Raw genomic sequence first — 26,594 nt, forward strand, 5'->3', positions numbered from 1 at the left:
CTAGCAACTTCTCCGGATAAACAGGAACTGCACCACTACCTCACCCATGATATCCACGCCGGATTCTATATTTATGGATGTCATCGGTCTGGAATCATGCCCCAAACCGCTCCATGGTCGTGTCTTTAAGAGCGGCGCAGTCCAGCAGCCGTTCGTTCCGAAAGGTACCTCCAACTTGAAGCTCTTGTCCTGCATTGCTAACCGAGTGCTCGTCTGGTCAGAAGTGCTCGTATAGCACTTACTTTCGCCCAGTGTACGCAACGTCTTTAGACCCATTCGCCAATGCTGTCTATCCCTCAAATTTCAGCCAGCATCCGTACGAGAGAGGTGCTTCCGGAGACCCTTCATCTTGCGAGTTCTGGTGTTCATCCAGGCTCAAGTCTCGTCTGAATCAGCCACTTCCGCGTCTGGTAAAGGTTCCGGAGCCATGGGCGCCCATCGTAGGACGCGGCAGAGGGGACCATAACCTGGATTCAAGTCTTTCTCGTTTTTTGCAGCCGCCGCGAGCCAATTGCGGAGATGGTCTTCCCGACGCCAAGCAGGGAGCTTTGAAATGGTCGCTGCAGTCCCACCCAAGTCCATCGGACGACTTGATTGACAGGATTCAGGACAAGGTGTTGTATCATGAGGTCGAGAATTGGACCATTTCTGAAAAGTCCAGGGAGCCTCTCATCACTCCATTAACGTCGGCTCAACGGTCTATATCTCGGAAGAAGTACAAAAGAACATTGCAAGGAATCACCGCAGATTTTATTCAACATGTTGAACCTGTCCTGCGAAATTGGAAAGACGCATCAAAACTCGACGAGAAAGTACGAGATATACTTCGTGATAACGACTTTGGTTACTTGGAATCCCGACAGTATGATATAACTGACGTGGTGACATGGGCGTGGGTGCTTATGAGTACTTCTACATATGAGGCCACCCTCCGCATTTTCCTTTTGGAAACAGAGGGTCAGGGGAAAGAAACCGTTCCTAAAGGGAACATCCCCGTCTTCATTCCACTCCTCCTCCTGCGACAGAAGCTTGACCTGAAGACATTTCGTTTATTACTGGTGTATTCTCTGCACCACATCACTATGGCTTCAATTGATCCTGACACCTGCGCGAGATTCGTTGTCCGCTTGTTTTCTCATGCTCGACGGTTGTGGCCGGAAGCGCTGCTGCCTGTCGCGCAGGCATTCAGATTCTATCTTCGCGACTATCGACGTTACCGATTCAATTTTGTGATGGCGAAGCTCGATAGATTCATACAGCTTCTTGCTTTGCCTCCTGGACCTCGACCCTATGTGTCGGCCTCCATACGGCAACAAGCACAGTTTGAGTTGCTGAAAGCCATGGCAGAAATGCATCTCGCTTCGTCAGTTTCGCGGCGAGGTTATCAAGCTTTGGCTGCTGTCCAACTAGCCCATAAGAAGACGGCTGCCGAACGCGAGTTCGCGAAATTGAAGACGCCCTCATGGCCACCGTGGAAGGAGGAAAGATCTGGGATTGACTCAACCAAGGGTGCGGAAGGCACGAAAAGCCGCGCAATGCGTGTTATATCTCAAATGAGTGAAGCAGGTCATCCTCGTTCTCTTTGGGAAGATGTCGCAGGTATCTTGGCGGGGTGGGATACGGACAACAGCCCAACGATACAAACTAGGGCAATGGTGCGTCCACCGAAACACCTGCTTGGGCCGCCAAAGCAGGAAAATCATCCTGCTATTTGGGAGGCAAGAATACGCTCCACGAGAACAGTGCGGGAGGCTTGGGCCGCCTTCACAGCCTACGAAAGTCGAACCCGTCAGCCCCATGCTACTGTCTACTATGCAATGGGCGAGAAGCTTGTCTTCGAACGAAAAGAACGAAACAAGCGGCCTATGGCAAAGGATATTCAAACTAGCCTCGCATTGCCTGGCGATGGCCCGGAAGTTTTCCCAGAACCTGCTTCCGCGCGAGACTGGATCTATACTCCTACAGATCCCCCTAAGTTGAATCATTTCCTCAGAAGAATGATTTCTCAAGGAATCCGCCCATCTGGTAGATTTTTGGCCTTGCTTTTGCAACACGCAACAACGTTTCACGATGCTCTGCATTATCTTAGCTGCAGTGATTTGACAAATCAACAAATGATGGCGTTGCTCAGTGTTGATGAGGATATCTTGGGCAGTGATGGCGAGTATAAAAAGGTGCTGAATGAACTACCAGAGTATCTCTTTTCTGCCTTTATCCGTCTGCTATGCAGGTGTTCTACTTCTACCAAACGATCCACGCCGCAAGCAAGAGAAAGTCAAATCGCACATTGTTTCCCCGTTCTTACGAGTAACTGGGCAAATTCCCAATCACAATTTCCCACCCTTTTTTCGTACGCTGCCCAATCCCGGAATCCCAGGGAGCCTCTGAACTTAAAGCTCCTTACCCACGCGGTAAGGTTGGTGCGAAAGCGAGACTCGCGGAATCCTCAGGGATGGGTTCAGCTTCTGGCAGGCCTTTGCTCAAACCGCATTTTTAGTGACAACCCAAACAGTCATCCTCGTCTTACTGAGATGCTCCTCGTCTGGCACGAGGTCTTGGAAGTTACCAACTGGATGGCTGAGCGCAACATCGATATGGGATCTGAGGGGTTTCAAATTCTTTGCCGGAGTTTCTCCCGCGCAGTGGCCGCTGGGGTGAAAGACGAAACATCCATGAAGAAGGGCCAGGAAACAGTGGCTAAAGCTTCGCGCAGGCGAAAAGTACTGCCCGAAGTTGATCCGTCAAGTTTTGAGGATTTCGTGAATTCCGGTCTAACTACTCTCAAACGCCAGTTTGACCGACTTGTTCTCGTGGAACCAAAGACGTATATCCTGTTCGACTCCTTCAGGGAATCTCTTGAAAAACGAACTGGGTCGAAAGTGACGGTGCCCGCTATGCATGACATCCCTTCGCCTGCTGTTCTCCACGCATTCGTCCGAGCTCTCGGATTAGCGGAAGACTCGGATGGGCTGCTAAACCTTCTTCGGTGGATGAGCCAGCATGCGTTGGCCCTTAAGAAAAGGTCTGATGAGTATACGAATGGGGATATGTTAATGCGGCGCACTATAGTCGCAGTCCGCACGTTTCTTGAGGGGTATTGGGGGAAAAGACGACCAGCGCCCGCGGCATATGAGCCTGCAGTTGCGGATCATATTACACAGAGTGATAGTGATGATATGCCGAAATTCTCAGACCCGGCACTGCAAGAGGCATATGACATTGTCACCGCAACAGAAGTCTGGGGTCCTTGGCCCAGGGACGAGGAAGTCTGGGAATATTTCGAGCATGCGCAGGGGTAAGCCCAATCGGCCCACCTAGCATATTTCTCTTCGAAGTTTGTATATATAGTTAGATCTTGAGATAGAGGTTACCAGAAGAAATAATGATACCCATATTGGACTACAGACGTGAACTAAATACCCATCTCGAATACTCATCGCTTATTGTCGGATGCTGGCAGCCAAAACGTTCCCCGCATGAACGGCTCAGGTTCCCCACAGCATCCAACGTCACGAGCCGGCTCCGAGAGCTCCATCTAATTTCATCCGTCTTTCTTCCTGCATGCGCCCCAGGAACAATCCAAGTTCTGGGAACAAGAAGCTCAAGTGAACAAATCCAGCAGTACCTTACAGCTGGGTTAGTCTCGCATTTGCCACTCGTCATGCCTCCACGTCTTACTCGCCTGGCGCTTCCAATCCGAGCTTCGCCGACCGTCTCGCTGCGTGTGAGGGTCGCGAGATACAGCACCAGTTCCGACGATGCCGTGATTCAGACCCAATACGTCCCTGCGCCTGGATCTGGAAATATCCGCGTTCTCCTCCTGAGCAGACCGAATGCTCGAAATGCACTGTCCAAAAACCTTCTGACCTCGTTAGCTCAGCATGTCAATTCGATCTCTGCCGAGGGTGGTAACGGACCGACCAGAGCTTTGGTCATCGGTAGCAATGCTGACTCCGCCTTTTGCGCGGGAGCTGACCTGAAGGAGCGGCTGCATATGACAAAGGATGAGTGCGTTATTCCTACGTCTCTCACAAATGATGAAGGCCAACTGACTCTGTTTATGGCAACAGAACAAACGCATTCTTGGCCAAGCTGAGAGGCACCTTCCGCGACCTTGCTGCTCTTCCGGTCCCTACCATCTCTGCTGTATCTTCCCTAGCCCTGGGTGGCGGTCTCGAGCTCGCCCTCTGCACTCATCTCCGCGTCTTTGGCTCCAACAGCACCGTCGCCCTACCCGAGACGAAGCTGGCGATCATCCCTGGCGCAGGCGGTACTTATCGCCTTCCGTCGCTGATCGGTGTGAACCGTGCCCGGGACCTCATACTTACCGGACGCCGTGTGACGGGACCTGAAGCATACTTTATTGGGCTGTGCGATCGACTGGTTGAGATCCTTCCGGAGGAGGAGCAGAAGGAGGGTGCTGCGCGTGAGAAGGTACTGCGTGAGAGCATCAAGCTTGCTCTGGACATCTGTGACGGTGGGCCCATTGCTATAAAGCAAGCATTGAAAGCAGTCAACGGGTATGAGAAGGGTGAGGCGGCAGAGAACGAGGCGTATGATGGTGTTGTTGAAACGGAGGACAGGCGCGAGGCTCTGATTGCGTTCGCGGAGAAGAGGAAGCCTGCTTTCCGGGGCCGATAAGTGGCAAAACAATGAGCGAGTAACTGAGCTTAGCATATGTATACCACGTTAGAGAACACAAAATGGTTATTCTCTTGATCATGGGCGGGAAAGAGCCTGTTGGCCAGAAACCAAATGACCTCACCTCCTGCAGCTCATTAGCAAAACTTCTTTAGACAACACAAGATGAATCGTTAAAGTTTGGGCAAGAATCAGACCTTCTTAAGCTGCTCTCGTTGTTCTGTTCTCGGTGGCCTAACACTTTCTCCTCTTTCGTCTCTCATCACCGGCTGAATCTGGCAACCTTCCAGCTTCTATCTCTCTTTCTCACCCGCAATCCACCACCGAAGACTCCAACAAGATATTGTTTGCCTGAAGAAGGCCAGGGCAAAAATCAAACCAAAGGATCCAGCCTCTCGTGACCCCATAGAGCACTTTGAATAGGATACCACAATCTGGCCTTCGACCTGATACCGTCCGAAGACTTTATTCGCATGGAACGAGTAAACTGCCCGTGGAAGGCAAGTATCAGAACTTGGATTGAGGTACGACCCGTCCTCAATTTTTTCTACAGCTGGTTGTCACTTCTGGATCCCTTCAGCATTCTTCCCCACGCTGGCTTCAAGCACGGGGTACCGAACACTTGGGCCAACATTAATAGCACAAACCTCCTGCCGATACAAAAAGTCCGACGGCCATAGTCATGCAGTATATTCAGCCTAGTAAGGTGACTAAGCTGTGAAAGTCAATCGCATCGTGCCTTTCAGAGATAGTTCGGTATGGTCAACGGTGTCAATTGGAGACATATATCGCCGCGGCATACTTTGACAATGCTTCCAGGCTCAGAACAGTTACTCAATGACTGGTGGTAAACGATTCCTGTCTCTGAGCTCCTTTCACTCGCCAAAGTCTCTCATTTGTACATTGTCGAGGATGGCATCTCTCTCGTGCGAATAGCAGCAGCTTCGGCACTTCTTGGTAACATCGTTTACTCGCCAAATGGGAAAGATCCTTTGCAGTCTTTATTTTGCGCGCTGCTACGAAGTAGCATAATAAATCTGGTGGCTCATCGAAAAAGCCCTTCTTATTGTGTGAAGCAGATCCAAAGAGGATATACAGCATCCGCGTATGACTTTCAGGCAGGGCTAATCACTACACGAGTCACCCAACATGATCAGTGTAAGGGCTCGATACTTACAATCTATAATAAAACTTGCTCAATACTTCTTAAAATGCCCCCAACCCGCGAAGGGTCAGGGCTTATCGACGTGAGACACTACGAGTCTGGCCAGGATGGCAGCAACCGTAAACGAAAGTCTGAATTATCGATGGCCGGACAGCCAACATGTTACAGCGTCTGATACGGCAGTCCTGGATCTCACTTTTTGCAAGTTGACCCGGTTTATACCGTCCTTTTTGAAACCTTACTGTTACTCGTTCTAATCGTTTACCGAGCAGGGGCTCTTCGCCTCATGCAGAAGTTCTCTTGCGAAAGTAAAGAAGTCACTCCCTATCACAAGACATTGTTCGTACCAGATGCGGCGCAGTCTATTACAATATGGGCAAGACAATGTGTATTCTTCGTCCCATTTAGTTTGGCCGGGCTATAGACAGGATCCGAGATATAGACTTGAAAGGAATTGCTGTCACTCAAGCCACTGACGAGGATCATCTGGCTACAGCAGCAGCAGACTTATGTTGAGTTTGTACGCTGGAAAGGCCCTTGCCCTTGACCATTGAAGCTCACGAAGGGTGTCAACTTACGCTGCCCAGACGACCCGAAGTTGGCCGTTACCAATAGACGCCGTAAACTCCCTGGAAGCTAGAGAACAGCATCGATCAACATAAGAGATATAGGCCCTGTTGTGCTCAGATGGGCAGGATACGTATGTTATTGAGTTTAGGGGTTCCTTTGGAACTGGGGGAAGGTGCCTTGGAACGGCAGCTGGATCGTTCCAGTATTAGGCTAGACGGTCTGACGGACATAGGATATTACAAATGACCAGTTCTTTCTCTGCCATAAAATGAAAACTCTTGGCATTTATGACGTTGGGTATTGTGTCCAGCATTTACGTGCTGAATTACCAGCACCCAACCCGTCTATACAACGATTAGGGCTGCAAGCATTGACCAACACCCTTAAACATACAATTAGCTAGCTTGCCAAGGCTACCAGACCCCAATAAGCCTCTTCCAGGTAGCACCAAAGGAAGTCTGAGCTCCTTGTTTACTTTTGACTCAGACCACGCGGTGCCTGCCTCAGATGTAACCCACCCGGCATACTGAGTCATAAATTAGGTAAAGTGTTTATACCTGGGTCGACGACTATGGTCTGTGCTTCTATTGATGTCTTCCTTCTCAATCTGGGCCAGGGCTCGAACAATGTGTGTAAATAGATTATCCTACATAGACTGGTGCCTGCTGGTATCATTTGAGGTTGCCTGCCTAGTTTGCCCGTCCGGCTCAGGGCACTCTGACCCAGGGCACAGATGTCTGGTTGGGACCATGGATCATGTTCTCTGCGAAGACGATTTGTTTAGGCTCATATACTTCAGATAAGCCAGCCTCACATTCGTGCGTAATAGGTTGCGTAGTACAGCGACGTTACTCCCGCGTTTTAAAGACAAAAGTTCTGCATCCTGCAAGTCATACTAGCACTAGCATTAGCAGGGCTTAAATAGATGCGAAGCTGAGATCGGCCGCGATCGGGCGCAACGCCACAGCCTTTTAGCTCAGGGCGAATCAACCTTGCAGCCTGCTCAGTCTCAGCCAGTTGGTCAGAAGCGAGGTGAAGTATGGGCGAAGTATGGTATCCTCACTGAAGATCATGATCAAGACGCTGAAGAACAAGATGCTCGGTGGCCTATCAACTGCTGCCCTCGGCCAAGGAGGAAAATAAATCGACCGACAGAGCAGGTGCTGCCTTTAGAGTTTCCTTCCGCGTCTAGTCAGGAGCTTATGCTGTAGATGGTCGTGAGTGACGGGTGTGATGAAGGTGGAAAGGGGGCAGCGCAAGTGACCAGTCGGGTCATGCTGCGTCTTCACCTGCGCCTGCACACGCCCCGGCCCGCTTCACCAAAACAACAGTGGCAATAAGCGCATCCTTCAGAAAGAGCCGCAGGGTACAATAGTGATTCGCTCAACAATAGTAATTTCCACAGCCTGGCCCTGGCTTGTCGATCCGCGGGGAGCTGCATTTGCCCTGTCCCCAGCTTTGTTATAAATAACTGCCTATGTCTGCGAGCTGCCTACCTGCTTGCCTACTTCATCTCCTCCCTCAACTCTCCACCATATCCAACCCCATCATCAGCTTGTTATTCATGATCTTTCTACACCATTCAAGGCTCTGCCTAGCGTCTCCGCACTAAGAAGGCCCTACTTTCGCGATGACGATGGATATCGCATCGCGCATTCGTCAGTATGGCCTGAACGTCGTCCACGAGGCGCCGGACGCTCTTGTTGATATTGTCTTTGTCCATGGCTTAAACGGTCACCCGCATCGCACCTGGACTTCTTCTAGAACAGGCGTCTTCTGGCCTGTCGACCTGCTTCCTGACGTGCTCAGCAGTTGTCGAGTGCGCATCCTAAGCTATGGTTATAACGCGAATGTTACCTCGTTTACGGACGGTGCGTCAAAGGACCGCATCCTAAATCATTCTGAGACACTGGCGGCGAGTTTGGCTGCAAATCGAACGGTGGGTTTCCTGTGCCTCGTGCTACTTTGCTCTGAGTCCTGCCTTCCCTGCTCTTGTCCTGTTTCCGGTTTCACTATCCTTCTATTCCCATCTTGGCTGGTCACATTCAAATCTCGGCCCTTGGTGAGTTCCAAAAGCGATACTAACAAGGTCTGATTAGATCAAAGATTGCACAGAACGACCGATTATCTTCGTCTGTCACTCGCTCGGCGGTTTGGTCGTGAAGCGTGCCTTGATCTATTCTCGAAGTCTCACAAACGAAAAGGTCGAGCATCTCCGTTCGATCTACGTCTCAACCTACGGAATACTGTTTCTAGGAACTCCTCACAATGGATCTGAAGTTGCAAAATGGGGCCTGCTCTTGCAGAACATCTGTTCTGCTGTGTTGCCCAGGAAGTTCCTGGACTCTTCGCCGCAGCTCATCAAAGCTCTTAAAACAAACAATGAGACCTTGCAAAATATCAACAGCCTCTTCGCGGACATGATGCCACGATTTCGCATCTGTTTCTTCCACGAGACACTGCCCATGGACGTCAAGGGGACCCGCGAGCTGATTGTAGATGAAAGCTCGGCAGCGCCCCATGCGGATGGTGTCGAAAGGATGGGTATCGAGGCCAACCACAGCCATATGTGCAAATTCGACGACGAGACCGCACCAGGCTACGAGGCTGTTGCCGTGGCTCTTTTACGGTTTGCTCGCGAGGCTCCTGCTACGATCCGCGAGAGATGGAACGAAGAGGAGAGAACTCGGATGATTATTAGGACCCAGAAAGCGCGGGAAATCTTTGGAGACGTGTCTCCGAGCGGCGGCTCAGAACGTCTGGGCGACCGATCTCTTGGTGGGAACCGGCCCAGTGACGCTCCTGGTACGATTCCCCTGTCCTCAGGCGCTGCACGTTCTATCACTATGAAGCAATATGAAATCGAGGAACCCCTTGGCGCGGATTCCGCGTTTATCCCTCACCGCACTTGATTGCGTTTAAACTGTCATTCAATGTTATTTATATTTGTTGGCCGCGGTTACGTCAATATAGGGAACTGTACCTTCCAGATGGAGTCAGTTATCCTTACGTGGCCTGTCTTCTTCATGTCCTTTGCAACCGATAATGTGCTTGCGCTTACATGTATCCTAACGTCAATGCTCAATATAGTTCTGTGCTGACTTCTGTCCTTATAGTTAATCCCCCTGTATTGTATTTGCCGTCCAACGAGAAAGTTTCCATACCACAATCCTTGGAAAATAGTACGGATCTGTCAATGTCTCTCTCCATGCAGAAAGGGCCGCTTTGGGTGGTACCTCCTGGGTTCCACCGCAATGCGACATTTTTTGGCATGGAGAAGGAGCTTGAAATACTACACACCAGACTCTTCAAAGCAAAGAAGCGAGCCGATCACCTTATGGCAGTACTTATATGCGGTGTGCCTGGGTCTGGAAAGTCACATCTAGCACGACAATATGTCTGGAATCACCGTGACGATTACCCCGGTGGTATATTCTGGGTCGATGCGAAGAGTCGCCAGTCCACCTTTAAATGCTTCTGGGATATTGCTCAAGCGGCCACTCTGACTGAAGGTGAGGAGTTTCAAAGCCCCGATACCAAATCGCCAAGTAAGTATGTCGAGGCGGTTCGCCACTGGCTACAATCTCGACAGGAATGGCTTCTTGTGTTTGATGGAGTGAGCTTCGCACATGATGATGATATCAATAACTTCAAGCAGTTTCTCCCATTCAAGGAGCGATGCGGCATTATCTATACATCAGTGGACAAGACTCTACGTAAGAAGCAACGCCTGTACGAGCCGTACTGTCTACTAGTCGCCCCGCTCCAAGTTGAAGATGCGTGCAAGCTTCTCTTCAAAGATCTCGGGATTAAGAGACCAACCAAGGAGCAAATTCGAAAGGCGACGGAGGTAGTAACGCATTATGAATGCCTCCCGTTGGCCATCCACGCCATCAGCCACCGCCTGAGTGCAACGGACAAGCCGATCGAAAAGTATCATATCAATTCGCACTTTACGGACGAGAAACTTGCTGAACCATTTTTGAGTATCATGCACGATCTGTTTCGGGGAGGGCATTTTCAAGCCCTAAATCTCATAAACCTACTGTCATTTTTGGGGCATCAGGTCCCAGTCGGACTCATTCTACTGGGAAAGTCGTTCCTGGAGGCCTGGAATATTGAAGTCTTTACCAGTAGCAGACACGGGGAGCCCGGCGACCTGGACACCACGCTTGGGGTTCTTATCCGCTACGGTCTTATAGAACGGACATCGGACAAGTATCCGTTGCTACAAACACCTCTGTCGCCTATTTCTGAGAGGTATTTGGTAGACCCGAAAGCGGTGGTCCCTGAAATGTCAGAGTCTCAAACTGAAAGTAGCCAAGAGGGCTTCTTCGCTCAGTATCAGAGCTCCGGGGTTTCTGACGTCGTCAAAATTCATAGTGTCGTTCAAGGCTTCTGCCGGGACGAGCTCAAAATCATGGATAAAGAGCTTAGGGCTAACGGCTCCCGCCCCGGACAGAACACAGGGTACTACGACTCATGGCTTGTTGTAGCGACCCACGTCTTTTGCACCTCGTTCGAAAACGCAAAGTGCCGTATGGATCGCGTAGATGACTGCGGATCCGTCAAAGATTACCGCGAGTACGAGACTCACGCGTCACAACTGATGAAAAATTTCCCGAAGAAGACTGCTCACGGCATAGTCAGTGACTCTCTGAAGCAGTTGAAGGAGGCACTGAAAACTATCCGCAGCGAGATTGACCGGATATCACCGAGCTCTTCGCAGGATTCTGTCCGCAAGCATAGATCCGTCTTTGACCGGTCAAGTAGCTCCTCGTCTTTTCCAGATTCCACGGCTTCGGATGGGCCGTCTCGTCAACTAACTCTTGATTTCAGTGATGTGGCACCTGTGCGTTCGGAGTCACCCCAGGACGCACGGGTGATACCTCAGCAAGTAAATCTAGGCCCCATCATTCCTCACATCTTCCGAAACTCTAGTGGTCGCAGAAAGGACGAGATCAATGACGATGGGCTTCTGAAAGATGGGTACTTGACTGATGATGAATCCACACGGGCCAGATCTCCAGCAAGGTCGCAGGCAAGTCAGTCGACTGAACGACCCAAACCATCACCGTCTAGCCCCCATCAACAGACCGACGACGAAGGATGGCACGTAGTCGAGAACCCTTCAAAGACTAAGCCGGCAGCAAAATCGAAGCAAAGGCAAGGACAGAAGCCAAAACGGAGGCCTAAATTTCCTCGAGTTGGAAACTCTGAGCCCGCCGCCCCTGTACCTGCTGCCCCAGTTCTCGAGAGGACGCCTGCGTGGAGAAGTTTATCTGGCGGAGCCCTGAGCGAGCGCACTCCTCGTAGAACAGCGTCTGAAGCCCTATCGGCCGTCAAAAAAGCAAGCCCAACGCAATCCAGCGAGCACAGCATTCCACGGGTGTCAACAAACTCATCGAAGGAAAACGCTCCCACCTATGCCTTTGTTGCCTCGAGACTCGCTTCTGCTAAAGAGCCTATCTCCGCGTCAAAAGATCGTCGGTTTTCCTCCTCCCCAGGCGGCAAGCAACGCCCTGTGTTCTCGATGATCCAAAGCCGGGGCTCGGAAGAGTCACTGTCATCGTACTCAGTCTCTACAGACTACAAGCAAGACCCGCTGGGCTTCTCAACCTACAGCGAGCCCGATCACGGACTCCTACAGCAGCTGAACGCCTTGGACCTCAGCTCCCAGTACCCTATCAATCCCAACACTGGCAGAAGGATCGTCCCAGCGGATTTGTCCCTGAGCACCCCAACTCTCGGCCTACCATACGAAAGCAACATTGAGATCAAAGTCCCCCGCCGGCGATTTCAGGGGTCAGCCATTCCAGCCTTTAGCAGTAAATCGGCTACAAACCTCAGCTCTATTCCTGGCCCGCATCCCTCCGCAATAATGCCAGGAGCGTCACCTCCGTCTTCCGATCCGGCATCAGAACTCATGTCCCGTGGGCCTTCATCAAGATCTCACCAGTCCTGGACAACTGAGCCAACTAGCCGGCGATACTCCTCGCGTATCTCACCACCTCCAACACTAAACCCGGCCTCAGTCTCTGGGTCAGCAGGGCAATACCATTTTATATCGCACGCTACGCCACAAGCTCTAGCTGGCCCAGCGGCCTGGGTCCCTGACCCCAACATGCAAACCGCACAGCGCCCATATTCCAATCTCCCATCTGACAGCTCTTACGCAGCAGTAGTCCAGAGACAGTATATTCCCGTACCAGCTCCTAATAATGATCCTCACGCAGTAATGCCACCGCCGCCCCCACCAACTCTTCATTTTGGTACACACCGAGTCGATCTCCAGGCACGTTTGCGTTCAAGCCCCCAGTACCAGTACGATATCCAACAACCCCAACCGCAGTCGCAATCGCAGTATCACGTCTACAACCACGAGAATCGTTCTGGCCCATTATTCCCACTTCCGACACATGAATCGTCAGCTTCGGGCTCTTATCCAAAGGAGTTTTCGATAGGCAGCGCAAATCGGGCCAGGGCGAGGAGTGGGAGTACACCTTCGCATCCATACCCTCCCGGGTTAGGGCTGGACTTTTAACCCGCGGGCGATCGAGGGCGATTGAGAAAAATAAATATCAAAGAAAGCATAGATGAGTGAAGCAATGGAGTAGGTATGGCTTGGTTGGGAACGTTAAGATTGTCGACTTGCTTGCATATTGAGGTGTTGGTTTATGCATAACTTGTCCTGTATAGTTAGAGCATTATGGACATAATTGGTTGCATTGCATTGCATTGCATGCATTGTTGTTTTTCAAGAAGAAAATATGACATGTTAACGAATAACCGGGGCTATAAGACAGTCGCACTTGCTTTGCTGCGTTCAGGTTGCCAGCATTTTGGGAGTTCGCAGATAACTTAGGGTTTGGTTGATGCCCACTGCTGGGTCGTTCTCGGTCATGTCATGCTTTAATGGATCTATAAGTGAATTCATAATCCAATCCTAGGTCCTCAATAATGCTAAGACTGTTAGTGTTATTTATTCCAAGTTTAGATAAACTTGACTTCACGAACTCTGTCGAAGCATGTGCTGGTAACCGTACATAGGGCTGTAGATCCTTTCATGGCCTGCTCAACTTAGACGACGTCACACTGACACCAGCGCCGTATGTATGACATCAGGCATCACCACTACCACGACCACATATATATACGCCTTGATCTGTTAAATCTTTTTAACACTATCCCTTTAAACCATCAAGCCAAATCGAACTAAGTCATCGTCTTTCAGACTATCCAAAACTACACACTACACGAATACAACCACCACTACAATGTCTTTCCTCGCCCGCGCTACTCGCACCCCTGCGGCCACTCGCCTCTCTACTATCACATCCACATCCTCACGACTCCTTAGCACAACAGCAATCCGCTCGTCAGGTCCCATTGACGCCACAAAATCCACTCTCAAGAAGGCCGATCGGAAAGTGGCTGATGCCGCCGTGAAGGGAATTGAGACTGGCGGTACGCATTATCCCAATATTTTTATAACCCTGGCGGATGTCGAAGGCTATTCCTTAAACATAAGGATATATACTGACTATGTGTACAGAGGCCGCCGCGAATAAGATCAAGGAAGCTGTTGGATCTGGTCAGGCACAGAAGGAAGCCAAGGAGAAGGCGGGCGAATTGAAGGGAGACGCGGCTGAGTTGGCGGGCAAGGCGAAGGGAAAGGGTGAAGAGGTTGCCGGGGAGGCCAAGGGCAAGGCTAAAGAGGTTGCCGGGGAGTTCAAGTCATGAAGGTTAATCACTGTGAGGGATTGATCGAGAGAAAAGCGTCAAGCTTGTCATGCATGTATTTCTAATCATCGACTCAAATGATATGATGTGACCAACCATTGATCAAGTGATCACAATGTTTCTCATTCAGTTCTAGTAAGTGAAGTAAATGTTATGTGTCCGGCTTGTCCAGCATGAGAACATACTCTCTCGAACTATTCCCAAACTTCAGCATATCCTTATCCCGCAATTCCATGTACCGTCCTGCCGGAGCTGGATCCCCATTAACGGTTGATCCATTCGCGCTCTCTAAGTCAATAAGATATGGCTTAACTTTGCCAATCCGATCTCCAAACTCATTTCGTTTCTCCACAAACCGGAACTGGATAGCCGCATGCTGCTTCGAGCAGCTAGGATGGTCAAGCGGGAAGTCAACGACTAACCGCTCACGCCCGATCAGCCAGCAACTTCGCTCATTCAGCTCCACCATTTCTAGCAGATCTTCGCCCTTGAAGACGTAGAGGCGCCAGGATTCTTTAGGCGGCGGCTTGCGCGCCTCGGGCGGTTCGTGGTATTTCAGGACGACAGTGTCGCCGTTGACGGTTACGGCGTTAGATTCTGCAGCGAGACGGCCCGTGTTGGCAAAATTTGGTTTCTCTTTCTCCGGCGGCGGACCTTCACCGGTAACTTCGGTGTTGTAGGCGTCTTTTTGTGAGGGGAGGGGTGCTTTCGAGCGGGCAGGAGCGCGAGAGCGCGAAGGGGTTCGTGAGTGTCGTTTGGGTGAGCGGGACCGCGACTTTGAACGAATTCGGTGTCGCCGCGAGTGTCCGTGGCTATGTTCGCGATAGCGATCGCGCTCGTGGCCCCCATCGCGTTCTCGATCACGATCTCGATCACGGTCTCGATGTCTGCGGTGTGAAAGATCTTCTGGCGAACGGTGTCGCCGTCGCCGGTCCTCGTCTGCATCCGTTCGCTCAGAGCGCTCAGAGCGCTCAGGATGTCGGCGTTCGTATTCCTTCCGATGGCTTATTCGGCTAAACGGGCTGCGCGATGAGCGCCTTCTGGGACTACTCTTATGAGAGCTCTGATGGTGTCTGCGTGAGCTGTTGTCATAATCGTAATCGTCGTGACGGTGCCGCCGCCTGTGACTGTCACGGTCGCGGTCGCGGTCAGGACTCTGAGAGTCGGACGACCGCCGGAGTCGGCGGTCTAAGTGGTCGTCTTCTCTTGGCGTAGGCATGTTCTGAGGAGCGGTGATGTTGTGTTGAAGATCAAAGCTATGGCAGTCAAAGATGAAGCTTGGTCCCACGTGATGAGTCTGGGGCCGGCCCGGACGGCGGATGTTCGGGGCGCGGAACGACTGCGGCAAAAACAGCCCACTGCTTGTATCTGCTCTCACTAACTCATGTAAACGCCCGGAGAAGTTGATTACTTCTCCCTTGGGACGATGCGGAATGCTCAGGAAGGTCAAGACTACATCCTATAGCGGATTGCTGCTGGCAAGCCGATCTCCAGCCCCGCCGAGTTTCGTCTACACCCGCCGCCACTGTCGACTCTATTCCACATCCTATGGTGACACCCCAGAAAAGGATCTCGCATGGCCATCAACCCCGACATTCACACCCTACGATGTAATCGGCCAAGCACGAGATGCTCCGTACTCCAAACACCGCTTCTACGAGCTAGTCAAGATCTACCACCCTGACCGGCCCTGCAACGACCACCCTCTATGCAAAGACATCACGCCTGAAGTCCGGCTTCAGCGTTACCGCATCGTCGTGACAGCGCACGAGATCCTCTCAGACCCAGGTAGGCGCGCAGCATACGATGCAACGGGAATGGGATGGGCGTTCAACCCGGCACCTCCGCGCCGCCGTCGAGCCCCGGATGACCCGATTTTCGCCAACGCAACATGGGAGGATTGGGAGAGGTGGCATAACCGGCACGAAATGAAGCAGGAAACCGTGGTTGACCATAAGACATTCGTGATGTTTGTGGTACTATTGTTCTTCATGGGTGCTGCAGTGCAGGCCTCGTGGATTACCACGGTTAGTACTGGGTATGAGGATCGGTTGAAGGAATTGAATGAGCAGTCGACGAGGTTTTTGAATCAAAGACGGGAAAATACAGTGAAACAAATGACGGGGTCAGACGCGAAGGTGCAGCATTTTCTGATCAGAAGGGATCCGTCGGGGTTCGGGTTGAAGGGGGAGGAGAAGAATGTTTATCGCGAGGCTCTTAGTCCGTTGGATAACCCGACTGGGGGAGGAAAGGAGGGGGAGATTGTCCATCCAGATGGAGATGAGCATAGCCCCTCGAGTAGGAACGAAGCTGACCATACTTCTTGACTCTGCGGCCGGCCTATACACGCGAAACGTGGTTCTGCCTCAATTCGACCTAGCAAGGGTTGAAGTATCTTTGCTTGCTTGAGCCCGTGTGCGCATATGCATGGAACAAGGAGCGACTTCTGCTTCATGGATTCAGTGGCACCCCGCAGTTTCAACCAATATCAGGGCATTGACCTCTAGACGAAATATGTACCATCAGGACCCTACATGCAGACAAATCTAAGTTTACACTAGTTTCAACCACCCATGTGCACGGTATACTTCAACTTGTTTCCCCAGAATCATCGCGTCGGAGATACCAGGTATGCCATGAAAGTCGGGTTGTCCGAGTCAGGCCAACGTATACCACCACCAAGCTCGCCATGCAAAAGAGCTCGGTGAGAGACAGCCCGAAGAACGAACAAATCAGGTTTAATGTCGCTACTGCTTCCCCAAATTGAGATTTTGAGGCGGTACCGGTGGACTTGGGTCTGATTTGAGGTCGATCGTCATTGGCCCATCCACGAACTACGGGTTATCCGACCCCAGCTTTCCCCGGATATCCCTTGAGCCCGCGGACACTTACAGGCAGCTACCCCAAAGATCTGTTCTGCAAGTGAACTATCTAGCCAAATAGGTCCATTGTCGGTCACCGGTCTGTCTCACGCGGAGCGTGAGCCCTCGGCATGGCTTTTTGGGGCATCCTGAAGCTCTTTAATATCCGCCGCCCATCAGTCCGCAGCCTCCCTGGACACAACCGACCTTTGATTCTTCGTATCTTATTGATCTGAACCGAAAGGACGAAGGCACGGACATAGCGTCATGGGAGACAAAGATATCGAGGCTGTTGCAGCCCACATCGAGAAGGCAACCAATGTCACTGACGATGCTGCTGAGCGAGGCCGTCTCATCCAGGAGCAAGAGCGCCAGTTGAGTCTGTGGGCTACAGTGAAGTTGCATCCTCGAGCCGTGCTGGCCTGTGCGTTTCAGTCTGTCATTATCTGAGGACAGAGCTAAATATACCCAGGTAGCGTGGCTTTTGCTGCAGGCGCGATGTTCGGATACGATCAAATCTCCAACGGCTCTACGATTGCGATGCCTGCATTCATGATGTACTACGGTGACTATAACGAGTCAGGACTGTACCTCCCCTCGATCTGGACGTCGCTCTGGACGTCAATGACGTCCTTGCTACAGGCCGTCGGAGCCATCTGCGTGGGTATGATCTCTGACAGATTTGGCCGGAAGTGGCCGGGGGTCATGGCAGGAATTCTCTCTATTGCTGGCACTGTTGTTCTCTATTACGCGAAGAGCAGGGGTGCGCTCCTTGCGGGGAAGATGGTTTGTGGGTTGGCACTTGGAGCTGGGATGGCGATCGGAACGACGTATGCGTCTGAGGTGAGATTGGCAACAGTCGAAACGGGGATTATAGAGTGGTGCTGATAATATCAGATTGCGCCCTTGAAACTCCGGGTGCCGATTCAGACAATTCTCGTCGTCTTCATTGTCTTCATGCAGGGTCTGGCGATGGGGATCGTGAGGATATTCGTTCCTAACACTGATGAGCAAGCCTTCCGGAACGTTTTTGCTATACAGTGGGCTGTAGGGGGTATCTTTGCGGTCACATGCTTGTTTGCTCCCGAGTACGTTTGCTTTAACAGTCAGAATACTTGATACTTACTATCTTAGGTCTCCTGTCTATTTGATCAACTCCGGCCGCGTTGACGCAGCGGAAAGAGTCATGAAGAAGCTCTACAGCTCCAAATTCAGCATCGACGACCGCCTCGCGTACCTCGTGAAAACCATCTCCGAAGAACAAGAGCAGCAGCGCATCTCCGCAGGCTCATATCTTGACTGTCTCAGAGGATCAAATCTCAAGCGAACACTTACTGTCATGTTCCTCTACAGCACCGCGAACCTTGGCGGCGCCGCTTTCCTGTCACAGTCCATCTACTTCCTTCTCACACTCGGGCTGCCATCAGTGCACGTCTTTGATATCTCCATCGGCGGGTTCGCTCTAGCCATCATTGTCATCCTCCTTACAGGCTTCATCGGCAAGTTCCTTAGCAGGCGAAGGATGCTTCTTATGGGCTGCCTCATCAACCTGGCTTTCCTCATCGTCATCGGCTGTCTCTACTACGCCTCTGGCATGGGTCCATCCTGGGCCGTTGCGGTTCTCATGTATGCCCTCCTTTCCTTCCAACTTTCCGCCTACTAACAGAGCAATAACAGGAACATCCTTATCTCCATCCAAACAAGTCTAATGCAAGCCGTTGGCTGGCCCATCGCCGCCGAGATCTCCTCGTACAGACTACGCGTCAAGTCGCTATCAATCGGCGTCTTCGCCCAAACCCTTTCGACCTGGGTGATGACATTCACAGTACCATATATGTACAACGTTGATTCTGGAGACTTGGGTGCGCGCACGGCGTTCCCCTTTGCAGGCATCACGGTGCTTCTTGTCATCGGCGCATACTTCCTTGTTCCCGATACGACCGGCCTGTCGACGGAGGAGATTGATCGGCTGTACGAGGATAAGGTCAGCCCGAGAAGGTTCAAGTCGTTTGTCACGCATGATGTGCCGTGTGCGGCTGAGTAGTGCGTTATTTGTATATAGTACTTGGTCTACCTCTGTTATTTATTCTTTGGCAGTTCGAACTTCTCACTCTTCTGGGAGGGTTTGAGGCGCCGGCGCCGACAGTCCGACCGATACCGCAAACCGCCTTATCTTAGCTCCTGCATTGAATGTAACCTCTGGAGTATGCGGTCTTCCATGGAAATGGTCCAAGAGGTGGAGTAGTTCATAATAAATTGGACGCGCCTAGCCAAGCACCTGGAGAATAGGCTACCCGGGAATTGGAAGCTTATCCATGAAGATCGGATAATCAAGAACTCTAGAATGCAGAAGAAGATAAATAATGCTTGACCACTAACCCGAGTTATCCGAACTGGCCAGTCGCCAGTGTTTACTCCACAGTGGGACTCTCAGTCCGGCAAGTTGACAGTTGCTCATGGGCATCGTTTCAGGCGTTCCAGTCCGCAATACCTACTCCATAGGTAACTAATCACGATGATTATCGTCAAGCCTCCAACGTCAATACTGCACACTTTGTGGTTTGGGCAAGAGAAGGAGACCCACGCGGTACGCCTGATCTAATCAGTCATATTGTACTCCGCCCGCTACATAAGGATATGGAGGGCCCAAGGTTGGAGGTTGCTGTTTGGCTTCGTTTAACTGACTCGACCTTGAAGGAATAACCCACTCATCAAAGTACCACGCGATATCAACTGGATTCCAGAACCATTATGGGTGATGCTTCAGAGACCTACCCCCTTGCCCGTGATAGCACGGAGTCAACCCGGTACGCCATACTGTATCCAACATCTGTCGAATCTATCCAAATAGCATACTGATCAAAGGCAGACTAAACAACCAGCACAACTTCATCGTTCAGGCCGTGGGCGGACTGATCAATCCCTCTATTCCCCTCGAGAATATCACCTCAATCGCTGACGTGGGGGCTGGGACTGGGTGAGCGAGCAACAACCGGGCTTCCATAAGGATACTAATTTTCACGCTAAGAATCTGGCTTCTCGAAGCCCGCGACCTCCTAAACTCCAGAGTACCCAACCAGGAGCACAGGATCTTCCATGGCTTTGATATCTCCGCTGCGCAGTTTCCCGGGTCCCCGCCTGAGGGCGTCTCGTTTTCGTGCCAGGATATCCTTAAGCCGTTCCCGCCTGAACATCATAGAAAATACGACCTCGTGCATGTGAGGCTACTTGTCACGGCATTTCCGGAAAAAGAGTATGAGACTGCCGTGAGGAATTTGGTGGAGATTTTAAGTACGTATCTCAAATTTCCTTTTGTTCACCTTATTAGCTATGCATATGCATGCTTTGCAGTAGATGAAACCAATCTTAACAGAACACACCAGAGCCAGGCGGTTTCATTCAATGGACAGACCTGAACAGCTCTTTTCTCGCTTCCCCGTCTAGCACCGAGCTATCTGACCCACGCTCCTCGTTCCTCGTGTCCACGTGGCTGAGATTCCTCGAATCACAGAGTCTAGCCCTTGACGCACCCGGGTCTCTCGCAGAGGTGTTCAAGAAAGCCGGTTTGGCTGACGTCAGGAATACTGGGTACGCGCAGCACGACCTTAGCCAGGCGCTGAAACTCCGCGCCCAAGCGTGGCAGGCTGACTCTTTTGGTGCCGTTGTTGAGCGCCTGTTGATCAAAAATGGTGATATGGAGGCAGACGCAAAAAGGAAGGTGGAGGCGGAGGTTGCGAAGCTATGGAAGTATTTCGAGGACAGGGGGAAGGTCTTGGGGATAAGGTTCGGGGTTGTTGTTGGAAGAAAGGCTGCTTGAGCATAAACTGGGCATTTGGAAATATGATATTGATATAGTCCGGTTTCCTTGGACTGTATATCTAGGATTATGCTATTTGCCGTTTATCCAACGACGATGGGATATACAACAGATATTCCAATCGCAGGTCAACATATTTGCAAATCTAGTTGGGTATACCTATTGACTATTCTAACAACAATATTGAACAGCTTCTTGATAGAAAAAATCCTTGAGGTGCAGGAAACAGCAAAAAACCAATGATGAGATCGCTTGCTCATATACTTCTATAGCGCGTTTATATAGATGCCAACCTCGCCACCACATCGATTCGATGAACATATGCTGAAGACTTACCTGGACAAGCATCACGGGCAAGACTCGACTTCAAGGTTATCTGACTGTTATCCCATAGGATTAGGTCTAGAGGGACTGGTCGGTACCTGAGTAGCGCCCATAGCAGTGTTTCGCGCCACGCAGGGGAGCCTCGGCTCATCGCAAATGATCTCCGCACACCCCCCTTCTTATCCTCTCCGACCCGTCAACTCCGCTTTTTTCTGCTTCTTCTCTTTCTTCTATGTTTTTTTCCTTTGCACGAATTCTCGCTCTTTTGTCTTCGTGATCCCTTTTCAGCGCCTCGCAAAAGCCAAGCATGAGCACTCTCAATAATCCCCTCGCTCTCCTCTGGGCGCTTCTACCGAGGCTCCCTCTCATCCTACGAACTGCCCTCCTCCACGGCATTGGCCAGTCCCCCGGCTCAGGGAAACAGGACCTTCGCACCGAGATGACAGTTGCTATTATCCGTTCGTTTCTCACCGGCCGTCGGGTCCCCGTTGGCAAACAACAGAAGGGAGCGATGCACGACCCCGGGATAAAGGGCCCGCTGTGGGTTTCGAAAGTGAGGATCCAGCAGCCAGAAATGGACGTTCAGGATGCGGTAATAAAGGCGATCGAAGAATTGAAAGTTGGCGAGGAGAAGTACGATATTCCTGGTGTTGGGCCGGTGGAGGCCGAGTGGACCGGGTATCGCAGAGGCGTCGACAAGAATGCGCCTGAGCCGGAATTGTCAGAGGAGCAGAAGTATGCGGAGCTGAAGAAGGAGAATGATGCTGATATGGTTGTACTGTATTTTCATGGCGGCGCGTACTAGTAAGTCACCAAGTTCTGCCGGATATACCTTCAGGCTAACATATGCAGCCTTATGGATCCCTGCACCCACCGTCTAGCTGTCTCCCAGCTATCCAAGCGTACAAAATCCCCTGTCCTCTCCGTTCGATATCGCCTTGCCCCTCAGAATCCATTCCCCGCCGCTCTCGTCGACGCTCTCACTGCGTACCTCTACCTTATCGCCCCGCCCCCTGGCTCCTTTCACGCCCCTGTCGCCCCGAACAAGATCATCCTGGCCGGCGACTCCGCCGGAGGAAACCTCAGCCTCGTGCTCCTCCAGACCCTCCTCACCCTGCATCGCAAGTCCACGACCGTCACCTTCCATAACACCTCCGTCCCCATAACCCCACCTGCCGGCGTCGCTGTCTCCTCCCCTTGGTGCGACATCTCCCGCTCTATGCCCTCCATCCGCAAGAACGCTCCCTACGACTACCTTCCGCCCCCCTCACCATTCTCATCCTCAGAAGCAAATGGCGAACCCTTCCGCCCGCCTCCTGTTCCCGCAGATGCAATTTGGCCTACCAACCCACCGCGCGTCGACTACTTTGTCAACGCCTCCGCAATCCTCCACCCACTCGTCTCCCCACTCGCAGCTCCTTCGTACCTTTGGAAAAACTGTCCCCCGGTCTACATCTCCATCGGTGAAGAAGGCCTTACCGACGAAGGCCTCGTGGTGGCGCGGCGCATGCACAAAGCTTTCGTATCCGTAATCGCCGAACAGGTTGAGGGCATGCCGCACTGCTTTGGGCTAATGATGCCCGGCCACCGCGCTGCAAAGGCATTTTACGATTCAATGGGTTCGTTCTGCGTCGATGCTGTAGCGGAGACGCTTAAGGAGAGAGTGGATGGGAAGTTACGCTTCCTTGCTTTCAAGCCGGAAAATAATAAGGAGATCCCGCTTAGTGAAGTGGCGAGCCACTTGCCGGATGAAGAGGTTGATAGGTTGTTGGCTGAGACGAAGCAGTGGAGGGTTATCGGGGAGAAGGTGTTGGTTGATGAGTGGAGTGCGAAAAATAAAAATAGGGCGCGGTTGTAGACGATTTCGAAACTTCGTGGTACTGAGAGTAGCTCCCTTGGTGATTGTTGCGCCTTGTACATATCTATTTCGTATATAGTTAACGGTAAGCTTAATGCGGCGGGTTGGTCTGTGACAATATCGTGTTCTTGTTTCCCTTGTTACCTTCTAACCATAGATCATCGGCAGACACAATCTTCCCGCGTCTTCATATTGTTGGGCGAAAAGCGGGCATAGTCTGTCTGTTGCATAAACAAAGAAACTTAGCTAGCCCTCTTAAGGGCCAGAGGACGAGTCCAGCTAATAATAGAAGCGCCAGATAAGGTTCCGACCGACTGCCGATAAGAAAAGCTTATTTTTATGCTTAAACCGGATGGTGAGAGTTGCAGATTTCAGGTTGTACGGTAGGTTTTACTTGTGAAAGTAATATTAATGACTTGTTGAAAGGTTCTAGATTAGCGCAAGGTACATAAGGCTTGTATAGCAACTCGCAGACTTAATGCTGAGTGCAGAGTTCTCACGAGCGAAGCATAGACATAAGCTAAAGTGTATCTTAGTAAGTTTTGAGTCTCGTACTGTGCGCGATACGCTATACGCTATAATTTGGAAATCCCTAGTCCTGTCCAGGTACGAGCGGCTCTAAGAAAGTAAAATATCATGTTATTTAGAAATAACTACTGGCCGGAAGAAAGGATAATGATATATAGACTCAGGTAACGCCGCCGCCATAAACCAGTAACCACCGAACCAGCCATGTCCAATCAGCCAGCATTAACGCCAGGATGCTAAGTGTGCGCGAAGATCAAAAGCGGGCGAGCAAATGGAAAGACAAAATAGAGATAACTGGACACGCCGCTCTAAAGAAACTCATCCTCATCCATGGAGATATCCTCCCAGTCTTCGCTCCCAGAGCTCGTGGCAGAGTGGATATCAGATATTGGCGTTGGAATGTGCGTTGTTTTCTCCCATTCAAATTGAGCTATCGGTGGAGCGAAGACTTTGCTTGTTGATGTTTCAAGCGGAGGAAGATCTTCCATCCTAGTACCATTGATCCAGACCTTGCCGGACAGGTTGAGTCTTGGGAGTTCCACATCATCTACATATCCATCTGACAGTCCAAGTAGCTGTGAGAAAATTCGGGAAAAGGCGACAAGAATAGCCCATAACGGGGCTAGAATATCAGATAGATGCAACCAGCGCCATAACAACGTCGGGATGACAAATGGATAGCGAGGCGCATCTATTTCCAGGCAGTAGCCTTCGCACGTTTCGGCGACAAATGGATGGCAGAATTCGTCGCACATAGTGTTCTCCAGAATATACCAAGCCAGTGGGATGAGGATACACCATCCCAAGCGCGTCGGTCGGGGCAACCACCGAACGCGGCCTCGATCCCATAAGTGTGGAAGCGGAATGCACTGATGGACTACCTCGACATTCTTGAGCTTTTTGCATGTCGCACAGCTTTCCTGTGGTCGCGTAGCCCCCTCAGTTAAATCGAGAGGATTCTTAGTGATGGAAGCGATAATCTGCTCGGTGTCTTGAGATATGCGGCCTTCCAACTGGTTAAGACCCGACTTTAAGTGGGACATGTTGTCAGACAACGACTGCAGCTTTCCTTCTATACGCTCAAAATCCTTCATTTCCGAAGACTGGGCGGATTCGAGTTCGTTCATCACTTGCTGCTCATACGCGGCGTCATCTTCTTCCTGAGTTTCGGTGTCTTCGCTTGGCTGCTGATCCACAAGGGCTTGGAGAGATTCGATCGTATCATCGCCAACGTCCAGAGAGTCCTTGTTGTTCCTGTGTTCCTGCAAGACAGTCTCCAAAGCGCTCTTAGGGTGATCAGGAAGAGGCAGTTCTACAGGCTCCAAATCCCTCTTCATCTCTCGCGCGTTGTGGGTAGAGAGACTCGGCGTCGGTTCACCTTTCTGCTGTGGTTGTTTCTCTTCAGAGTGCTCAAGCTCGAATGCTTCCTTAACCTGCTCCTCTGACTTTTCTTTCGTTTCTTCTTTTGATTGGTCTGCTGGTGGCTTCTCCTTTTCTATGTCTTTTAGCGGTTCAAAATTTGGTATCAGTGTTGACGCGTCCTCTTTTTTGTTACTTGCTTCCTCAATCAATCTCTCGAGACTCCATGCGTTGTCCAACTTCGACCCCAGTGCTTTGATAACCGGTTGTGAAGGCGGGGCTCTCTGTGTCATCGGAGTATCGATCCAGCCACCCGGCGCAACCGGCGTTTTGTCATAGATACGCCGTCCCGTTGTCGTCTGTTCCGGAGTTTGAGTTGCCTCTGTCGCCTTTTGGCCCGGACTCCCAGTCCGCGAAAGCTTGCGGATCAAGTCGTGCGAGTCCCGCTTTGTTGGACTGCGCTTAGTAAAGGTTGAACTTGGGAAAATAGAGATGGGTGTATTTGGAATCCTCTGGCCACCAGACGGAAATTCCTCTTTTCGCTCAGAAGATGGTGCTGGAGAGGGTGGAGGAAGCTCGTAACGTGAGCGTATTGGGTCCTCCACGACCTCTTTCTGACTTTCTGCAGCCCGTTGAGCGCGTTTCGAGCTTACCTCGCTCCATAACCGAGACGAAGTGTCTCCAGGCTCATGCAAAGTCGACGCCCGTTCATGGTTCCTAGTAAGGCTCTTCATCCAGGCACTGCCCGATTTTGCCCTGCTCCCCCAGGTCGAAGGCGCTTTCATTGGTGGCTCAATGCCATAGTCCTCCTCCTCCTCCTCCTCCGTACTGTTATCCTCTGAGTCCCGTCGTTGTAAATGTTCCGATGAAGGTCCAGCACCCAGAGCAGCCCTGTCTAGCACCGGAGACCGACTCGATGTAGCCCGCTTCAACCGCTCTTCGTCCATTGTGAAATCAAACCGACGACGGGGCGACTGCGTTCCGAAACTCGATTCGGACGCGGTGGATAATCGCTGCTCTCTCTGTGCAGCCGTGCCAGATATTCGCTTGTTGAGCTTGTCCTTGCCTGCCATATACACGACATTTTCGTCGTCGGACGGATCAATGTCAGTAAGACTGACTGCGTCTTCGATCTGCCTGTAGGCATTCCCTAAGTCTGGCGGATTCGAAAGTGCAGACATTGCAGACATTGCGCTGGCACTCTGCCCTCGTTTGCGGGGAGAGCCTCGTCGCGCGTACTCGGGCAAGAAAAGGTCGTCTTCAATCTCCGTTAACGGCAGGCGCGAGACCGTGTGCGCGAAAGCACCCGCTAGTGTTTTTGTTTGGCTGAAGCTTGAACGATGTCGCGTAGGTGATTTTTGAGGAGGACTGAGCGCGTCCAAATGCAGACGTTCACGGCGCGCCCGTGAGAACGGAGACCCGTTTTGCTGTTGTTGGCGACGCGCCCATGATGTTTGGCCAGGTCGACGTTCGGGGGTGGCCATTGTGAGGGGTTCCCGTTAACACATCTGCTGAATTCCAAGGCACCAGTCAAGCTAAGAAACTCTTATGTCGTCTGTAGCGAGCAAAGTGGCTCCTATGGAAGTGGGCCTGGATAACAATATCGAAGCAAGTTGAGGCCGAGGGAATCCCCGTCCCAATCTGGTTAGCGCTGCGGAGACCAAAAATAATGCTGTCATGCCGTGGCCTCGACTTACAGTACTCCTTCTGCTCACTGCTCAAACGACG

The 26,594-nt window shown here is 51.4% G+C and overlaps 11 protein-coding genes across 11 annotated transcripts; 9 read left to right on the plus strand and 2 right to left on the minus strand.

Moving 5' to 3' along the window:
- The first annotated feature begins 58 nt into the window (after positions 1 to 58).
- On the plus strand, positions 59 to 3,391 carry BDW70DRAFT_168851 (uncharacterized protein). Its single transcript, XM_073742559.1, has 2 exons — positions 59 to 164; positions 222 to 3,391. Exons 1-2 carry the CDS (start codon positions 78 to 80, stop codon positions 3,297 to 3,299), a joined length of 3,165 nt encoding a protein of 1,054 aa, XP_073600460.1. The 5' UTR covers positions 59 to 77; the 3' UTR covers positions 3,300 to 3,391.
- A 165-nt stretch (positions 3,392 to 3,556) lies between these two features.
- On the plus strand, positions 3,557 to 4,784 carry BDW70DRAFT_128175 (putative mitochondrial methylglutaconyl-CoA hydratase (Auh)). Its single transcript, XM_073735395.1, has 2 exons — positions 3,557 to 4,008; positions 4,071 to 4,784. Exons 1-2 carry the CDS (start codon positions 3,662 to 3,664, stop codon positions 4,639 to 4,641), a joined length of 918 nt encoding a protein of 305 aa, XP_073600461.1. The 5' UTR covers positions 3,557 to 3,661; the 3' UTR covers positions 4,642 to 4,784.
- Positions 4,785 to 6,908: 2,124 nt separating this feature from the next.
- On the plus strand, positions 6,909 to 7,218 carry BDW70DRAFT_128176 (uncharacterized protein). Its single transcript, XM_073735396.1, has one exon. The coding sequence runs from the start codon at positions 6,967 to 6,969 to the stop codon at positions 7,177 to 7,179; it is 213 nt and encodes a 70-aa protein (XP_073600462.1). The 5' UTR covers positions 6,909 to 6,966; the 3' UTR covers positions 7,180 to 7,218.
- Positions 7,219 to 8,012: 794 nt separating this feature from the next.
- Positions 8,013 to 12,920, plus strand: BDW70DRAFT_168853 (LipA and NB-ARC domain protein; the record flags this gene model as incomplete). Its single annotated transcript, XM_073742560.1, has 4 exons — positions 8,013 to 8,333; positions 8,476 to 9,181; positions 9,493 to 9,558; positions 9,595 to 12,920. The coding sequence occupies 4 exons, from the start codon at positions 8,013 to 8,015 to the stop codon at positions 12,918 to 12,920; spliced, it is 4,419 nt and encodes a 1,472-aa protein (XP_073600463.1).
- Positions 12,921 to 13,562: 642 nt separating this feature from the next.
- BDW70DRAFT_128178 (uncharacterized protein) lies at positions 13,563 to 14,221 on the plus strand. The gene is made up of 2 exons (XM_073735397.1): positions 13,563 to 13,843; positions 13,932 to 14,221. The coding sequence occupies exons 1-2, from the start codon at positions 13,654 to 13,656 to the stop codon at positions 14,117 to 14,119; spliced, it is 378 nt and encodes a 125-aa protein (XP_073600464.1). The 5' UTR covers positions 13,563 to 13,653; the 3' UTR covers positions 14,120 to 14,221.
- Positions 14,222 to 15,471, minus strand: BDW70DRAFT_128180 (putative FHA domain protein SNIP1). The gene has a single exon (XM_073735398.1). The coding sequence runs from the start codon at positions 15,336 to 15,338 to the stop codon at positions 14,271 to 14,273; it is 1,068 nt and encodes a 355-aa protein (XP_073600465.1). The 5' UTR covers positions 15,339 to 15,471; the 3' UTR covers positions 14,222 to 14,270.
- Positions 15,472 to 15,480: 9 nt separating this feature from the next.
- BDW70DRAFT_66950 (J domain-containing protein) lies at positions 15,481 to 16,962 on the plus strand. The gene has a single exon (XM_073744531.1). The coding sequence runs from the start codon at positions 15,553 to 15,555 to the stop codon at positions 16,444 to 16,446; it is 894 nt and encodes a 297-aa protein (XP_073600466.1). The 5' UTR covers positions 15,481 to 15,552; the 3' UTR covers positions 16,447 to 16,962.
- fmqE (MFS-type transporter fmqE) lies at positions 16,848 to 19,235 on the plus strand. The gene is made up of 5 exons (XM_073744532.1): positions 16,848 to 17,404; positions 17,453 to 17,823; positions 17,878 to 18,068; positions 18,115 to 18,606; positions 18,658 to 19,235. Exons 1-5 carry the CDS (start codon positions 17,248 to 17,250, stop codon positions 19,022 to 19,024), a joined length of 1,578 nt encoding a protein of 525 aa, XP_073600467.1. The 5' UTR covers positions 16,848 to 17,247; the 3' UTR covers positions 19,025 to 19,235.
- Positions 19,236 to 19,731: 496 nt separating this feature from the next.
- BDW70DRAFT_147287 (class I SAM-dependent methyltransferase) lies at positions 19,732 to 20,797 on the plus strand (the record flags this gene model as incomplete). The annotated part of the gene is made up of 3 exons (XM_073738689.1): positions 19,732 to 19,787; positions 19,967 to 20,271; positions 20,364 to 20,797. 3 exons carry the CDS (start codon positions 19,732 to 19,734, stop codon positions 20,795 to 20,797), a joined length of 795 nt encoding a protein of 264 aa, XP_073600468.1.
- Positions 20,798 to 21,428: 631 nt separating this feature from the next.
- On the plus strand, positions 21,429 to 22,979 carry BDW70DRAFT_156137 (Alpha/Beta hydrolase protein; the record flags this gene model as incomplete). The annotated part of the gene is made up of 2 exons (XM_073740144.1): positions 21,429 to 21,925; positions 21,974 to 22,979. 2 exons carry the CDS (start codon positions 21,429 to 21,431, stop codon positions 22,977 to 22,979), a joined length of 1,503 nt encoding a protein of 500 aa, XP_073600469.1.
- A 712-nt stretch (positions 22,980 to 23,691) lies between these two features.
- BDW70DRAFT_128188 (uncharacterized protein) lies at positions 23,692 to 26,593 on the minus strand. The gene has a single exon (XM_073735399.1). The coding sequence runs from the start codon at positions 26,348 to 26,350 to the stop codon at positions 23,816 to 23,818; it is 2,535 nt and encodes an 844-aa protein (XP_073600470.1). The 5' UTR covers positions 26,351 to 26,593; the 3' UTR covers positions 23,692 to 23,815.
- Between the last annotated feature and the right edge of the window lies 1 nt (position 26,594).

Source organism: Aspergillus foveolatus, assembly GCF_047715535.1.
Source record: "Aspergillus foveolatus strain CBS 279.81 unplaced genomic scaffold BDW70scaffold_3, whole genome shotgun sequence".
NCBI lineage: Eukaryota > Fungi > Ascomycota > Eurotiomycetes > Eurotiales > Aspergillaceae > Aspergillus > Aspergillus foveolatus.

Coding starts and splice junctions, on each gene's coding strand:
- BDW70DRAFT_128175 (XM_073735395.1), top strand. CDS start 3,662: ATGCCTCCACGTCTTACTCGCCTGGCGCTTCCAATCCGAGCTTCGCCG. Junction 4,009..4,070: donor CTGCATATGACAAAGGATGA/GTGCGTTATTCC, acceptor TTATGGCAACAG/AACAAACGCATTCTTGGCCA.
- BDW70DRAFT_168851 (XM_073742559.1), top strand. CDS start 78: ATGTCATCGGTCTGGAATCATGCCCCAAACCGCTCCATGGTCGTGTCT. Junction 165..221: donor GCAGCCGTTCGTTCCGAAAG/GTACCTCCAACT, acceptor TCGTCTGGTCAG/AAGTGCTCGTATAGCACTTA.
- BDW70DRAFT_128180 (XM_073735398.1), bottom strand. CDS start 15,338: ATGCCTACGCCAAGAGAAGACGACCACTTAGACCGCCGACTCCGGCGG.
- BDW70DRAFT_128178 (XM_073735397.1), top strand. CDS start 13,654: ATGTCTTTCCTCGCCCGCGCTACTCGCACCCCTGCGGCCACTCGCCTC. Junction 13,844..13,931: donor GAAGGGAATTGAGACTGGCG/GTACGCATTATC, acceptor CTATGTGTACAG/AGGCCGCCGCGAATAAGATC.
- fmqE (XM_073744532.1), top strand. CDS start 17,248: ATGGGAGACAAAGATATCGAGGCTGTTGCAGCCCACATCGAGAAGGCA. Junction 17,824..17,877: donor GAACGACGTATGCGTCTGAG/GTGAGATTGGCA, acceptor TGATAATATCAG/ATTGCGCCCTTGAAACTCCG. Junction 18,607..18,657: donor TGGGCCGTTGCGGTTCTCAT/GTATGCCCTCCT, acceptor GAGCAATAACAG/GAACATCCTTATCTCCATCC.
- BDW70DRAFT_66950 (XM_073744531.1), top strand. CDS start 15,553: ATGCTCAGGAAGGTCAAGACTACATCCTATAGCGGATTGCTGCTGGCA.
- BDW70DRAFT_128188 (XM_073735399.1), bottom strand. CDS start 26,350: ATGGCCACCCCCGAACGTCGACCTGGCCAAACATCATGGGCGCGTCGC.
- BDW70DRAFT_128176 (XM_073735396.1), top strand. CDS start 6,967: ATGTCTTCCTTCTCAATCTGGGCCAGGGCTCGAACAATGTGTGTAAAT.